The sequence below is a fragment of the Nematostella vectensis genome, chromosome 13 (assembly GCF_932526225.1).
Source record: "Nematostella vectensis chromosome 13, jaNemVect1.1, whole genome shotgun sequence".
Taxonomy (NCBI): Eukaryota; Metazoa; Cnidaria; class Anthozoa; order Actiniaria; family Edwardsiidae; genus Nematostella; species Nematostella vectensis.
The window spans coordinates 2,179,052-2,194,916 of NC_064046.1; the positions used below are offsets into that span (position 1 = coordinate 2,179,052).

At 37.5% G+C, this 15,865-nt stretch overlaps 1 protein-coding gene and 1 long non-coding RNA gene across 3 annotated transcripts; one reads left to right on the forward strand and one right to left on the reverse strand.

Moving 5' to 3' along the window:
* The first annotated feature begins 222 nt into the window (after positions 1 to 222).
* Positions 223 to 15,696, forward strand: LOC5508167 (diaminopimelate decarboxylase). Of its 2 annotated transcripts, XM_032376924.2 has the most exons (18): positions 224 to 504; positions 6,236 to 6,303; positions 6,661 to 6,772; positions 7,227 to 7,311; positions 7,457 to 7,525; positions 7,894 to 7,927; positions 9,059 to 9,145; positions 9,701 to 9,757; positions 9,919 to 9,981; positions 10,539 to 10,598; positions 10,747 to 10,827; positions 11,019 to 11,102; positions 11,542 to 11,589; positions 12,079 to 12,126; positions 12,611 to 12,782; positions 14,102 to 14,145; positions 14,810 to 14,849; positions 15,069 to 15,696. In XM_032376924.2, exons 1-18 carry the CDS (start codon positions 333 to 335, stop codon positions 15,083 to 15,085), a joined length of 1,341 nt encoding a protein of 446 aa, XP_032232815.1. In that variant the 5' UTR covers positions 224 to 332; the 3' UTR covers positions 15,086 to 15,696. The 2 variants fall into 2 exon arrangements, with proteins under 2 accessions (XP_032232816.1, XP_032232815.1); XM_032376925.2 differs by lacking the exon at positions 12,611 to 12,782 and having other exon boundaries at positions 223 to 504.
* LOC125558982 lies at positions 1,822 to 3,445 on the reverse strand. The gene is made up of 3 exons (XR_007306223.1): positions 3,113 to 3,445; positions 2,866 to 2,933; positions 1,822 to 2,397 (listed from the first exon to the last, which is right to left on the reverse strand). It is a non-coding gene; the product is annotated as an uncharacterized LOC125558982 (long non-coding RNA).
* Positions 15,697 to 15,865: the final 169 nt, after the last annotated feature.

Sequence of the window (15,865 nt, forward strand, 5' to 3'; positions counted from 1 at the left end):
ACACAGGGAACCCAGCGATATAACTAGACCCAACAAAAATGTCTTTTATATCAACTTTTTTTAAAATAACGTGGGAAATATTGTTTGCACTTGATTCGCAGTAAAATTAATCGCTGAAAACATAATCCCTGGAAAATCGGTCCTTATTTGGTAAAGCGTTTCTTTATTTCCCAACCTAATTTTTGGTCTTCCTGTGCAGCAGCCACGTGTCACGTGTTCGCGTATGTTGCTCAGTGAATCCAGTAAAATCACTGGCTATCAAGTCTCAGACAGCAAACAAGTCTCACAGTTCGTCTTGATTCTCCTCTGCTTTAGCATACAATATTCCAATCATGTCTGGAAAAACTGCACCAAAAGCTTTAGCCGAAGCTGTCGCGAAGGGAATTATCGGTGAATCGGAAACACTTACATACGAATCGGGAAAGAAGCAACCAGTCGGCTTGTTCTACGACTTGGACGAATTCGAGGCAAATGTAGATCGTGTTACGGAAGCCTTTGGACAAGGTATTTGAAGCGCTATGTAATTGTCTATTTTCTATATTTTGTCAACAGAGCAAATTGCGTTTCGATCTATGGAGCTTTAGGAGCGATAACATTTTTTTGCTGTTTTATAATAATGCACATGTTTTTTTTGCGATTGATTGGCATTGTTTGGAATTGCAACCTGCAAGCCCTGTAGCGTCCTAAACCTGGTTTCCATAAAGTCGTAACAGTCGTAAGGGTCTTTACAGTCGTCTAGCATAGTGTCTGTCGCAAGGGTCGTTATAATGAGTGTTTCCATTAAGTTGTAAGGGTCGCAAGGATTTTTTCACACGACTGTTACGACCCTTACGACTGTTACGACCATATGAAAACCAGGCTTAAACAAGATGCGTAGCATGGTAATCGTGTTGCTTTAAGTTATTTTATATTATCACTTTATGACTTTATGACTATGCCTTTATAGAGTAAAGCATTAAGCTTAAATATATGTACAAAATATTGCATTGATAAAAAAGCTGTAGTATCTTAAAGAGACTCTTTTGGATATTTGCACCCCTCGTTATTGATTCATTTGTTTGTTTTTGCAATTCAGATACGTTGTATTTCTTGTCTATTGATGGCACTCGCAGGCTTGTCATATTGTTTTTCTTCTTGTCAAAATTGTCTTTTACAATCTTGTCAGGATAATAAAACTCAAAGTCCAATTCTCAACTTCTGAGACCTGTTTGTTTGTTGTTGTTTTTTATTGATTTTAGTTTTTAGGTCGATTTTAATATCGCAAACGCACCCGGCTATGTAAACAAGGCCTGCTGCGAAAAAAATATCCAAATCTGCTCCCTCAACAGCCAATTAGAGCGGGCTTCCCATTGTAGCCATATAATAAAATAGGCCTGCAAAACGTGCGTGTAGCTACTATGGTCGAATTTACAGGAATTTAGAAAACCATATATAACCAGTTATGTGCCTAAAAACCTAAAGTCTCATTGGTTTCCTTCATGCTAAGTCTTTTCAGTGTCTTCTACCATGAAAATATTTATTGCCGCCTGATTGGTCAATAGTGTCTGCCCAGTGTCCATTACTACTGTTGGCCCTGTGTGGTAGTTGAGACAGGGTTCCCACGCCGAAATTAGGATTGCAATGTCCTTACTGGCCTTTAGCGGAAATATGCCATAGCGAATTTCAGTCAATTTCAGCTCGAAAGGAAAAATGTGTTTATGTTTGCATTTGGATCAAGGGAGCTTATTGGAATACTTTAATTCCCATAAAGAAGAAAGACATTGTTAACAAGCAATGTTTAATTCATAATAACAATAACATTAACAGGATAAAATACCCTACTTAACTTAATATACATACATGTTTTCTCTAATAACGTTCAATGCTACAATCTATAAATAACAACATGATAGAACAGGATAGTAAACTTTATGATTAAACAACATAATTGAACCTAGTAAGCTGTTTTTCTCTATAAAGAGGAATACAGATTCATCCAGTGATAAACTGTGCTATCACTTTACAAGCTTTGTCTACTATCATCTTGTGTGGGCCAGACTTTAGTAGTAACTGCTTGAGCTCATTTAAATCGATTTCATTTACAGAAATATCACGATTCTGAGCTTTCAGAAAACTTTCAATTCCGTCATTGAATAAGGTATACCTTTTTTTTGTCTTGGCTTATCAGTAAATTACCAACAAGTTTGGCATTAAGTAATGATTTTAGGGTAGTTATTTTACATTTACTGCATGTGATAGTTTCCTCTTCGTCGCCATTTATGTCCACAGCACTGTTGCATAATATACAACAGCAGCTCTTTTTAATGTCTATTCCAATGAACTGTCCAATGATAATATTGTCTCGTAACTGTTGCTTGTCTATGTTCACATTCGTAATGCTGTGCCATGGTCCAATTTCTAAAAAAGAAAAAAAAGGTAATGCTGTGGGAACTTTAACAGGTGTTGATCTTGCACTTTTTGTTTCTGGGGATGTAACGTATAATTCAAATAACTGAATTTGGAGTAAAATATTTAAAAAAGATAACATGTGATTTGAAACCGAGGCTAACTGTATGTGACACTTTTGCCACCATATATAGGCAAACAGAGGAGATGAACAGTAGACAAAACGTACTAACATGTAAACAATGCATAAAGTGCTTTATGATCAGAGAAATAGGTCTCCATTACATTAGCTTTGATGATTGTTTGTGGTAGATTAGTGTATATGTGATCAATGCAAGTTCTGTTATCTGTAGTGCAGCATGATATCAACTGTCTGTATTGATGATCTCTAACCAAAAGATTATAAATAGGTGTCCGCTCCAAACAGTTTAACCAGTTAAGGTATCGTTTTAGCATAACCAATTTAGAACCACTTCTAACCTTGGCAGAAGAAATGTAAAGCTCACGAAGTTGAGCCTTCATGTCAGAGTTCATCTCTCCAGGATAGCCTGAAAAGTTTAAGCAACATGCAGTATAAGATACGAAGTGAAAAAAGCTGGTTGTGTCAATAGTTTACACGTGAAGTGATACGAAAACGAGCACAGTGTATTTGCAAGCATTTCTTCGACATATCAACACACACACGAAACCCAAAAGAGGGAATATATAGAAATATACTAATACGAACCTGGGAGATACCCTGCTCGAATTCATTGGCACTTAAGCCTTGTGGCTTGACTATCTTAGCGCTAGCCATAAACATGGCTAATCTGAGGGTGAAAACAACACTGTTAGGAAATCCTCTAAAAATCACACATAAAACGGGGCCATCGAGTGAATACATGGCGTTTCATCTTCGTCTTCACTTAAATTCATCATCTATTTTGTCAGGCTCGCTAACACTATGACTTTTTTCAGACATTTTTGCAGATTGTTTACTACAAGACAAATCACCCTCCATGTTTTTAAGCTGTTCAGATTCATTTGACTACTGTGGATCGAAAACAATCCCTTCATCTTTATAAAGATCACTGTTGCTTATTAGCCATTCTGCTGCTTCTACTACCTTATGAGGTCTCACGTTCAAGTTTCTGTTCCCCGAAGGGAATTTTCTGTTCCCCGTAGGGAATTGTTTGTGCATGTAAAGGCAGTTTCTGTTCCCCGTAGGGAATTGTTTGTGCATGTAAAGGCAGTTTCTGTTCCCCGAAGGGAATTGTTTGTGCATGTAAAGGCAGTTGCTGTTCCCCGTAGGGAATAGTTTGTGCATGTAAAGGCAGTTTCTGTTCCCCGAAGGGAATTGTTTGTGCATGTAAAGGCAGTTGCTGTTCCCCGTAGGGAATTGTTTGTGCATGTAAAGGCAGTTTCTGTTCCCCGAAGGGAATTGTTTGTGCATGTTAAGGCAGTTTCTGTTCCCCAAAGGGAATTGTTTGTGCATGTAAAGGCAGTTTCTGTTCCCCGAAGGGAATTTTCTGTTCCCCGTAGGGAATTGTTTGTGCATGTAAAGGCAGTTTCTGTTCCCCGAAGGGAATTGTTTGTGCATGTAAAGGCAGTTGCTGTTCCCCGTAGGGAATTGTTTGTGCATGTAAAGGCAGTTTCTGTTCCCCGAAGGGAATTGTTTGTGCATGTAAAGGCAGTTGCTGTTCCCCGTAGGGAATTGTTTGTGCATGTAAAGGCAGTTTCTGTTCCCCGAAGGGAATTGTTTGTGCATGTAAAGGCAGTTTCTGTTCCCCGAAGGGAATTGTTTGTGCATGTAAAGGCAGTTTCTGTTCCCCGAAGGGAATTGTTTGTGCATGTAAAGGCAGTTTCTGTTCCCCGTAGGGAATTGTTTGTGCTTGCAAAGGCAGTTTCTGTTCCCCGAAAGGAATTTTCTGTTCCCCGAAGGGAATATTCTGTTCCCCGAAGGGAATTTATTGTAAAGGCAGTTTTTGTCCCGGGTAGGGAATTGTAGGTTGCCAGATGCTGTACATGAACCATGAAATCGCACTGCTGAGCTGCACAGATCATTTTGCGGCTTTGATCAATAGCTTGGTGACATCTCGGCGATTCATGCAATGTTTTTTTAGGCCAAAGTTCGTTTGAAACTTCGAAACACCTGAAAAATGCTTTACTAGAAAACGATGGACATAACTCTTGAATGCTCTGCCTTATAACAGGAAGAGGATAGCAAAAAAACATAGTAAAGCTTACTTTAGTTTATCGCTGGCAAAATCGCTGGCTGAACACGAGGGAAGGCAAGAAGAATTCAGCACTCGAAGAATCTGTGTATCTTTACCTGAAGTGTTTCATGGGTATGATGTAAATAAGAAAAAGGGTAAATTAAATACAAATCTAGGTTTAAAAAATTTAGAAAAAATCTTTAAAAAATGGCTGTTAATCCTTTCACTCCTGGTTACTTTTAAGCAAAATTGTAAGAAAAACAGACTGAAAACAGAAACTTCCCCCCTATTTCAAGTCCAACACTACCAGTTAAGTTAAGCTACTGCTGACCCAAGACAGTATGCCTTGAAGTTGCACTGCAGTGTCATTTCAATCTTAGCGACAGCATTGGTACAACCTGTTGCTTACAACAGTTTTGCTTGTAATTTGCTTAGAAATTACAGCTTTTTCACATCTGGAGAGTGCCTTAGTACATGAAGTCTATTTGGGCATAATTAATGCTGTACTTATGGATGTTTGCACGCTTAGGTTGATTCAATGGGATAATTCCTTGGTTGATTTTCACCGAGTGAGAAATGAATTTTCTAGTGAATGGCCTCATACTCTCCAATGTGGTACATCTTTGCTACCCAACCTTATTAAAAAAATTGTTTTCAGGTTTATTCTGGGTTCCTTGGACCTGGAAATGTTTTGTTTGGCTTTGGGGCAAAGAGACTTATAAAAACTTGAAAGAGACTTTAAAAAACGGCAGAGAAAAGGCTTGTTTGCATTTCCATTCCAAAACCGTTTCATATCCTATTATTGTATCGTTCTTATAAACTTTAAGCTGCATCTTCAAGCGTCCGGAACCAACACGTTTTTGTTTTGAGGTCGTAATGGCCGAGCTGTTATTTCCAGTCTTCAACAAGCTCGAATTTAACAAAGGGATACCAATCGTTTCGCATGCTATTTCGCAGGGTATTTCTTTTGGATTGCAAAATCCGGGGGGTCCGGTCATTTCTGATCCCCTGGAACGGAAATTCAGGGGGGTGTGAGGGGGTATGGATGTTTTCTGAAATTGCACAATGCATAAATGTAGCAAATAATACATAGTAATTTTGTGAACTGCTTTCACAGCCTCAATTTTGCAATATGTCCTTGACAAATAATTTGGATAAATTGGGGTGATGTATCAAACAATAAATATAAAATATTTAGTGTTTTTCTTGCTCAACAAAAGGCATGTAATGTCTGTAATGCAACAAGATGTAACGTCTAACCCTCTAGTGTAATGTGTAACATTATTTTTTTGTCTAATTAAAGGACTTTCCCCTTCCCTTTTGCCATATCTTTGTTCTTCATGTTTCTATGAATCATGGTTAATGGTTGTAATGTTGAGAGTTATAAAGAAGACTTCCACATAGTGGTTGTGTGGCCTTTTTCCCAAGTCAATAAACCTTGGTGGTGTCTAGTTGTTTGGTCCCCCCCCCTGAATGTGCATCTTTAACACTAGACATAAGGGAGTACAAATATGAAATAATTTATTCAGTAAGGTGAATTTTGAAATTTCCATCTTTTTGGTTTCCCATGTGGAATTACATATGGAGAGGTGCTGAAATGGTACCCCAGTCTCCCACTTCCTGTTTCCTTATTGTTTTTATAATTTCACACACAGGTTGTCTTCATGCAATTGCTGTTAAGGCCAACCCTGTCCCCGCTCTCCTGGACCTGGTCAACAAAAAGGCAAGTGTTGTAAATGCAGTTTCTAGTAAGGCCTGTGTACGGGCAGAAGGAGAGCCTCTGAGGGATGGGGAATCCAATCCTAATCCTTTACATCTTATTCTATGGATGAGGGATATCAGGAAAATAAAAAAACGAAAATAATAAAAAAATTGTAGATAATTAAAATCAATTGTAGATAAGTGTATATAATTAAAATTTGCCAATGGGGTATCGCTGGTACTGGTTTCCGCAACTTATTGAGCTAAATAACTCAGACATCTGGGTATTGCTAGGATCAACTTTAGCTGTTGAGTACTGATTGCGCAGTAGATAATGATATCACATGTATTTGAGTTTTTTCTGGTATTTTACAAACAGGGCCAAGGTGCAGAATGTGCATCTATTGGTGAGGTCCTGAATGCGCTTAAAGTTGGATTTCCAGCAGAAAGGATTGTATATGACTCCCCTGTCAAGACGCGACCAGAGCTCAGTGAGTAATTTTGGTGAAATCCTAAACTGTCACTAAAAGCCGCATTGTCACCAGTTTACTTTTGGTCGATTACTTAACAATCTCCGATGATTTTTAACAGAAAATGCGATGTTTATTGGAAGTTTCTTTGAGGATGTGATTGATAATTTAGAGCGAATGGCCTGTTTAATATCTCAGATTTTAATAGATTCTTTTGTCTTTTAACGGTTGAGGTTTCCGTCGGACCTCCGGAAGTTAACTGGCGACAATGCGGCTTTAAGGGGTGAGAGAGATAAACAGCAAGAACAGAGGATCTGGTAAAGTGCAGTGAAAATCGGAAAAGCTAGTGTTGCTTCCTTATGGTAGAGTGTGTGGAAGGCCATAATGCAGGGAAAAGCTGTCTAAATATGTTACAAGCTGCCACCCCTTCTGGTTGGTCAAGTGACTGACTTTTTTTTTTTTTTTTTTTTTGTAGAATTCCTGATGGAGCAAGGAGTTCATCTGAATGTTGATAACTTCCAAGAGCTTCAGGTCATTACAGAGCTCATGAAGGAGTTAAAGTAAGCTCTAATATTGTACTATTATTACTATATTTTGTACCTTTGTGCCAGTGGTGTTTGCACTTGGCTTTAGCTTTCTCTGAGTTTTAAATGTCTGTAATTTATGTTGAGTTTATGTATGAAAATGTTGTCTTTTTATTCTAAGGAATGTGAAATCCACAATCGGTCTAAGGATTAACCCTGTCATGGATGCTGGTGATATCAAGGCTCTAAGGTATAGAGAACAATTTAGCCTGTTAGATAACATGCAGGGGCGAATTCAGGATTTCTCTAGGGGGAGGGGAAGGGGGAATGTAACTCTGTAGATTTCATCTTCATCTATAATTTCCATTCTAAGGGAGTACGGCCATCCCTGGACCCACTGGATCTGCCACTGATATGATTTTTTAAAGATGGGCAGTGTATCCAATATTCAATTTAGAAAAGCTTACCAAAGTATCTTGAATACTTTAGTATACTTCTTCTATGTTTTGAATGATATTTTTTCGAATATTTTCTAATTTGAATATTTTCTAACTTTTATGTAACAACCCCTTGCAGAAGTGCATTGTATAAGGTACAAAATTTTATTTTATTTTCTAGTGTGTCTTGTACTGATTCCAAGTTTGCTGTTGCTGTAAGTAGAGGGCTTATTACAGCCATGTGCGTCAAACGGTGGCCACTTGCATAAAGTTGTTGACAGGATTTTGACAAGTTTTTGACGAGTTTGATGACTTCCGCCTGGATCCTTATTGGTTTAGACCGCGGTAATTCAAACCCATAAAGTATCTTTTGATTTGAACATGAATGCAGATTAAAACTTTCCTTAGTACTACTCTTGCTCATTTGCTGAATACAATTTTTTTTTATCAGCAGCCTGAAAGTATATATTCTTATAAACTTTTTGTCAACAGCGAAGGTCCAACTTCGCCTGAATCAAAATGTTGTTTGTCAATTTTTCACAGAGAACGAATTTTAGATCTCTTCCATGAAGCTTATAGCCAGAGAGCAATAGCAAGGGACGTTCATGTCAGCGAAACGTTCGCTCAAATAGTTATCAAATGCTAAAATGAAGCAAATACTTCAGTCAGAGCGCTGAAAGTGTGCCCTCCACCAAAGAAAATTAATGTTGCAGCTTCGCAATATATTGAAGTAGAAAGGCTGATGAAAGTGTTTATAGATTTGTAATAAGGCAAATGTTACTTGTACTGCCGCCATGCTTACTCGAAAAGAACGAGTTGTAGAAAGCACTGTCTTTTATCCTGGATATAAAGCAATGTTAATGGCTGTGAGAAGCCACCGGAAATCATTAAACTTGTCAAACGTGAGACTAAGTCTCGTCAAACACACAATGACTGCTACAACTGACAGTAATCTAGACATAATGATAGTGCATAGAATACAGTAAATGATCAACTTTCTGTTTCTGCCTAATAACACTGTCTAATTGTCTAAACATGTATACAATACATGTAAAATAGAAAAGTCTAAAAAGTTAAAATATGTTTATGGCGTATGAATAGCACAGCATCTACAGTTAGTATGCGTTAGTGATATTCAGATGTGTTTTTTTTTTCTCTCCATTGGTATGCTTCCCTTACTGCATTTTAGGTCATCTCTCACAATAAGTATTATCAAGGACCTGTCATAGGTATGCTTGAGGTAGCATAACTTGTTTTTCAACATGGCGGGCGTCTTCATAGATCCCACTTCTTATCTAAGTTCTTCGACCTTGGTCTCTTTGCACGATACTGATGCTTTTTTTTAGCTTACAGAGTCAACAAGAGATGAAATAATTGGATGGTTTGTTGATAGGCCATGGATGAATTGCGTCCATGTTCACGTTGGTTCTCAGGTAAGCATTAACTGGGACTTCAAATCATTTAATAATTTAATGGTGGTATTGTTAATAGAAAGTACTGTGAAGTCGGGCTAGCTGGTTAAAATAAGTATTCATGAAGTTATTACAAACATGACAATGTATTCCAGGGTCAAAATGTACACAAATAAACATCTTTTAGTGTGGGTCTGTCACGGACGGCGTGTGTATTTGTATGAAAATTGAGCATCTTGGTAGGAAATTTCCCCAGCATGTTTGTAAAGTATTCAAACAGCAAATCACTCAAATCACAGTCTTTTTTCTTAGTTCTATCGTCAAAGTGACAGCTAGCGTAAGGCATGATGGATACATGTGACTTGTCTGATTACGTGATATTTTAATGACGTAATGAACTTCGGGCCTCCTGTGTTTTAAGACCACGTGATATCTATGATGTCACGTGCATTCGTAAAGCATCATAGGGGACTATACGCGATGTAGCCAGACACATAGATACATTGAACGAAAGGTAGAAATAAAGTCTGGCCACCTACGGCTAGCCCGACTAATAAAATTTATATTATTTTTCAGAGTTATGGAGTTGAAGGACTCAGTGAAGGTGCAAGAAGAGCAGTTGACTTAGCTTTGGTGAATTTATATTTTTTAGACTTTTTTTTGTAATACAATAGACTCTTATTTATAAACTTCCTGTTAATTCCACAATATAGACTGTGTTAAGTAAGTAAAAGTATTCAATGAACTGACTTTTATATGCAAAACATGTGATTGATTATCATTTTCTTTTACAGGCTGTTAATAAAAAAGTTGGTCGTAATCAAGTAGAAATAATTGATATTGGCGGCGGCATGGGGGTAAGAATGTTGATAGTTAGGGCATGCTGTAGAATTGCAAACAAGGTTACCTTGGATAAGAGGGCATGCATATCTGATATCCTTTTTGGGGTGATACCATTCTGAGAGTTGTTAGATTTCAAATTTAGCTGTACGAATGCAATCACTTGATTTTTAAGGCCTTTATGGCTTTTCAGCCAGTTCTTTTCAAATTAAAATTTATGCATGTCAATGCACATTAAAGTGCCCTTGTCAGTTATACCTTTGTTATTGTTTTTATTTAATATTGGAAGTCAAATAATTACTTAAATCTTGAAATAACCATCTAAAAATAAAGTTTGATACTTTATTTACCAAATTCAATAAAATATATCACACTGGCTTCCCCAAATCAGCCGATGGAAATGGATGCTTTTTGGCACTTGGTCCTTTGCTGGGATGACAAAATGGCGGCTGGCAGAGGCTGTTTAAGGAATGTATCTGTCAGCCACTGCATTGTTATTGTTAGGTTGTTAATTGCAGTATTTAAAGAGAGACACCCTGTTCTCTGTTGATGGATTCCTTTTGTTTATTTTCAGGTGAACAGAGAAGATGACAGTATCTCCCCTACATACCAGGACTATGTGAATGCTCTGAAGGTGAACCACTTGTTGCCCTGAAAGCAATGACAGACAGATAATGGACAAATGATCAATCAGATGAACAGTTGTAAAGATAGACGGTCTAAACAATGAAAAAACCCACAAAAATAAAAGCTTTGCTTATGTATTATTCATTGCCTTTCAGAAAGCTGTACCTCAACTGTTTCCAGATCAGGGTGTTTTCAAACAGCTTGTCACTGAATTTGGACAATCCCTGAATGCAAAGGTACATATTTGTTTTACTCATTGCTATGACTTGAAAATCCAAAACCAGCTCCAGATCTACAGGTCGTTATGGAGGTTTGTTAGTAAGGCAAAGGTTTATTGCATCTAGTCTAACAAAGAAAGAGCCATAGAAAATGTGCTTGGGTCAGACCTTTCTTGACTTGATTCTCAACTTTGGCATTGTTCTTGCAGACTGGATTTATTGTCAGTAGAGTGGAGTACACTAAAAAAGTCCCGGAAAGTGACCACACAATTGCACTTATACATGCTGGTGCTGTGAGTATTGAATTTGTTTTATACTTTTCTTCATTTGCCCTGAATGACACCCCTTGGAAGCATCCTGCATTCAATATCCTGTTGGAACACCACCAAGGGATGGATTTAAATATTTAGCAGTGTTAGATCTAGGGGGAGGGTTTATGGGGTTTAAACCCCCTTTTTGGGCTGCCAGAAAGCCACATGCAACATAAAATAATTACCCCCTCCCCCTTTGTCACAGAGCTAACCCCACCCCACCACCCTTTTCAACGAAAAGCTAGATCCGCCTCTGTTTAGGGTGGGGGTTAAAACATCAGCTTTCGTAGCCAAAAATAGATAAAAGAATAAAAAACCCTGCTCTTCCCTGAAAGTATCTAAAAGTTCCGTGTTTTGTTTTATTTATTTGTTTTATTTATTATTTTTATTTTTTATTATTTGTTTTATTTATTTTATTTAGGATATGTGTTTGAGATCATGTTATTGTCCTCAAGTCGCAAAATACAAGGTTGGTATACACCTATTCCAATAAAGGTTGTCAGTGCAAATGGCGATTGGCAAATGGCAGTTCTACGACCGAAAGTAACCAATAAATCCAAACAATTATCCATTAAAGGTTACCAATTCTTGGCTCTGACATTGCTGAACTATATTTAACACCTTTAATTTTACCAATAATTAGTACCCATAAGCCATTTGACATTTGCACTTTGCACTGACAACCTTTTGTATGTAATTATTTTGATAACAGTGCAACAGTGCAGATTTTACAAAACTGACCATAATTACCTTGATCAATGATTTTCCTTTCTCACATGGGGAAGACACAGTAAAATTTATAAAAACTTACCTTTTTGCATTTAAGTATAAGCTTTTTATTTCTTGAGTAAAATATTGCAAAATCCACTGATTTGGATCCATTGTTTGTGTAGTGTGTGATAATTATCCTTACTGGGGTAATATGTGCAATTCAAGATTTGTTTATTTTATTTTGCAGCGCCGAGTCCAAGTGTTTGATAGCAATGGTAAACCCAAAACTGGACAGGTATGTGTCAATTTCGGTCTACTTGTACGTTCTGTATGTTGAAGCCTTAAAATTGTGGGAGAGCTGTTAGGAAATCTAATAATAAGAGCATCCTTCTGCATGGTAGAAAACTTCTATTTTCCTTAATTTAGTTTCCACCACTCGTTTGGCCTTCTTAGTATAGGCTTATATAGGGTTTTTTCATGTGCATGAAGGAAGGAAAATGTGCCTTTTTTCCATTGGAGTTTTAGGGCATTATTGGAGCTAATAGGTTAATAGTCTTGTTTTTTTTTTTTTTTTTTTTTTTTTTGTCAATGTAAATATTTTAACTGAAAACTGTATACAACCCTCTTTTATGGACGAGCAAATTGAGTATAAGGATTAAGGTTTCTATTAGAAAATTCCAGTTCTTGAGATTGTCATCATCAAAGCCGTCACCAGTTTCAAAGAACTGGATCGCTAAAAAGATTGTGTGTACTTATTGCTTTTTAATGCCTTTCTGAAGGAGAAGCTTCATAACATTGCTGGCCCACTGTGTTTTGCTGGCGATGTTGTGAGAAAGGAGGTGATGCTACCCCAAATTGAGAGGGGAGATTATGTCATTCTACACGACTGTGGCGCTAACTCACTCGCCACCTTCTCCAGACATTGTAGCCGGTTTGCTCCGTCTGTCTTCGGTGAGACTGAGTTTTCCTTGTCATAAGTTTCTTGTTTCGGTGTGTTTTGCTGGCTGTGTTTATTTTCCATTAAGGAAAATAAACACAACCTTTGGTAATCAATCTGTTATTATAACGATTTCACGTAACCGCTTTTAACATGCTAATGAGAAAACTAACATGTTAATGAGGCACAAAAAAATTGACAAAAAAATATTTCATTTGTTCTCTTTTATTCTCAAACATTTCACAACCCGGTGAAAATGTTAAAGCGGTGATACATCAAATTGGATCAACCACAAAAAGTGGTTGTTGTCTATTCTAAGCAATTTTATTTTCCCGTCCATAGAAATTTACGCAAACAAGACAATTGAGAGTCAGAGTTCCTAACTTGTGTGAACTACTTGTCCAACTGTTTTTCAACCTTATTTATGAGATCGTTCACTTTACCAGAGTTTCCATGGCCTTTGAACACATAGTTGTGTGAGCTTCTTTGCTTCCCTTGCCGTTTCCCTGCCCGTCTTTTTTTTTCTTGGATTTTGGTTCCGATTTATTCTCGCTCTCAGAGGAGGATCCTGCGAATGCGGTCGTTAATTTGTACTCGACTTTTCTTTGTGCAGGCGTCTGCTTGTTCGCATAACGCATTTGTTGCCTCACTATCTCCGACCGTGCGCCGACATAAATGGGCTTTGAGGTAGATGTTGACGGCTGTGGAGCTGCCAATGCTTGTTTTAATATGTTTCGCATGTGCCGTGCGTGTGTCTCATTAACATGTTAGTTTACTCATTAGCATGTAAAAAGCGGTGTGAAATCGTTCTATTGTGGGAGATTATGTTAAAGCCGCATTGTCACCAGTTTACTTCCGGAGGTCCGACGGAAACCTCAACCGTTAAAAGACAAAAGAATCTATTAGAATCCGAGATATTTAACTGGCCATCCGCTCTAAATTATCAATCACACCCTCAAAGAAACTTCCAATAGACACACTGCTTTCAATATTTTGAAATATTTTTCGCGTTTTCCATTAAAAATCATCGGAGATTGTTAGGTAATCGACCGGTAACCTGAGTATCAGGGTCTCCTATGTTTCTATCGCGCCGACTTTTCAAAAATAAAATCGCCTGATACTCAGGCTAATCGACCGAAAGTAAACTGGTGAAAATGCGGCTTTAAACACTCCTACATAGAATCTATTTGCATCAGCTAATTCAAACAGGTGACTGAGATACTTTCAATACAATATTGTTAATAAAGTATCAGACTTAATCGTTGGTAGTTACACACCCAACACATTTAAAGATTGTAAACTTTGTATTAACCCCCTTTCTTCTTTTCTGAAGGTTATCGTGTTAAAGATGACCAAGTCGAATTCCAGGTGTTGAAGGTATAATTGCTTTATACATTGTTCTACAGTCGAACCTCTATTAAGCGGCCTTCTATTGAGCGGTCACCCTCTATTCAACGGTCATTTACCAATGTCCCGAATTTTCCCCCTTATGTTTACTGTAAATTTGACCTCTATTGAGCGGTCACCTCTATTAAGCGGACACGGTCACCAAAGGAGGGTCCCAATTGGTTGATTTCATTGTTTTTCACCTCTATTAAACGGTCATCATCAATATTTATCAGCATGACAACAGATAGTGCACGTCATATTTCGTCATATTTCGTCATATTTTTAACTGTCTAATCTAATTACTATGGCTAATCGTCTTGTGAGACTTGTGTGGTCTTGTGCGGATCAGTCGCATCAAATTCCTCGATTACCAATTTCCGCTTTAGCCAGCTAGAAGAAAAACTGTCACCTTCAAATATGTATTCACAAGGAATCTCGAGTCCATAGCCACCACCTCTATCACATGAGTCAGTAGCAAGATAAGCCACTCAGTGAGAAAATGTTTTGGGGCACAGCTATGCCCCTAAAAGTTTTGAAAATATTGGGGGGGGGGGCACATGCCCCCAGTGCCCCACCCCTGCTATGGCCCTAAATATCTTAGAATAGTCCCTTGTTAGATCAAGATGTTACCTGTTTTCTTCTTGATTTCCAGGAGGCAGAGACTTTTGATGAATTATTTACATTCTGGCAAGGTAATAGCTTGCATATAAATCTACCTACCAGGCCCGTCATTGACAGTAGATTCCATGACAAGGCCTTATGGTTATTTATGGCCCTTCATGCCATCATGTAAATATTTTCTTTCTCTACATTTTTTATCATGTACTTTATGTACTTGTTAATCAACGAGTTATTGGCGCGTATCCGCATGTGGCAAACACTAACGCTTTTCATATTTTCGTTTTTTTCAGGAGGAAAACGTTTGTAAATTTCTTCTGAGATGAAGGATACAAAGGCCCAACCATCCTTACAATATCAAACTACACTCGCTGTGACGTATTGCGAATTGGAACGATTCTCTGAGGCCGCAATAACATAGATAATTCTGTGTTTAAAAATGTAATTCTGTATTGTGCACTCTTCATACAAGGCCGTTGTAAGGGAAGGGACCAATAATTATAAATTTATTTCATTTATAAAATATGAAAATTACTTCTTAACTTTTTTTCTTTGACGATTGTTCTCTCAAGATTCAAGACAATTGCTTCCCATCAATTATGACTGTCCTTGATTTTGTAAACTATTTAAGCGTGAGTCTCCCCATAGATAAGCTTTTTGTTTTGGGACAATTCGCTAGCAAATATTGTAAAAAAAAAAAAAGAAAAAAGAAAGAAAGAAAAGAAAAGACGAGAAAGACGTAGAAGGCGAAACCCGTAGAACAAAGCTAATTTTTCAACCTGACTACTAAAATTTTCAGCAATTGACTCTCAGTAGTGTATTTCACGAGAGCACGTATTGATATTATTGTTAAATGCTTGTTTGTGTAAATGGTGGTCTAAGGGCTTCTTTCATTTGAAAATAAACAAAATGTGTTTTACATTTCTTTAGCGCAACTCACTTGGGTCAAAATCCCAGCTAAAAACTTTACCCCCTCTTCTCTTCTGTTTTTTTCTCTCTATTTTTAGGAATCTGAAATAACAGTTTTCGATCCATATGCCATCCTTGGAAAACCATTCCTAGTAAATACGTAGAGGAAAATTACTCCTAG

Bases quoted from the DNA above. Each gene is read 5' to 3' on its own strand.
- LOC5508167 (XM_032376924.2), top strand. From the start codon at position 333: ATGTCTGGAAAAACTGCACCAAAAGCTTTAGCCGAAGCTGTCGCGAAG. The intron at 6,304-6,660 runs GCAAGTGTTGTA...TTTTACAAACAG, and splicing joins TGGACCTGGTCAACAAAAAG to GGCCAAGGTGCAGAATGTGC. The intron at 11,103-11,541 runs GTGAGTATTGAA...TATTTTATTTAG, and splicing joins CACTTATACATGCTGGTGCT to GATATGTGTTTGAGATCATG.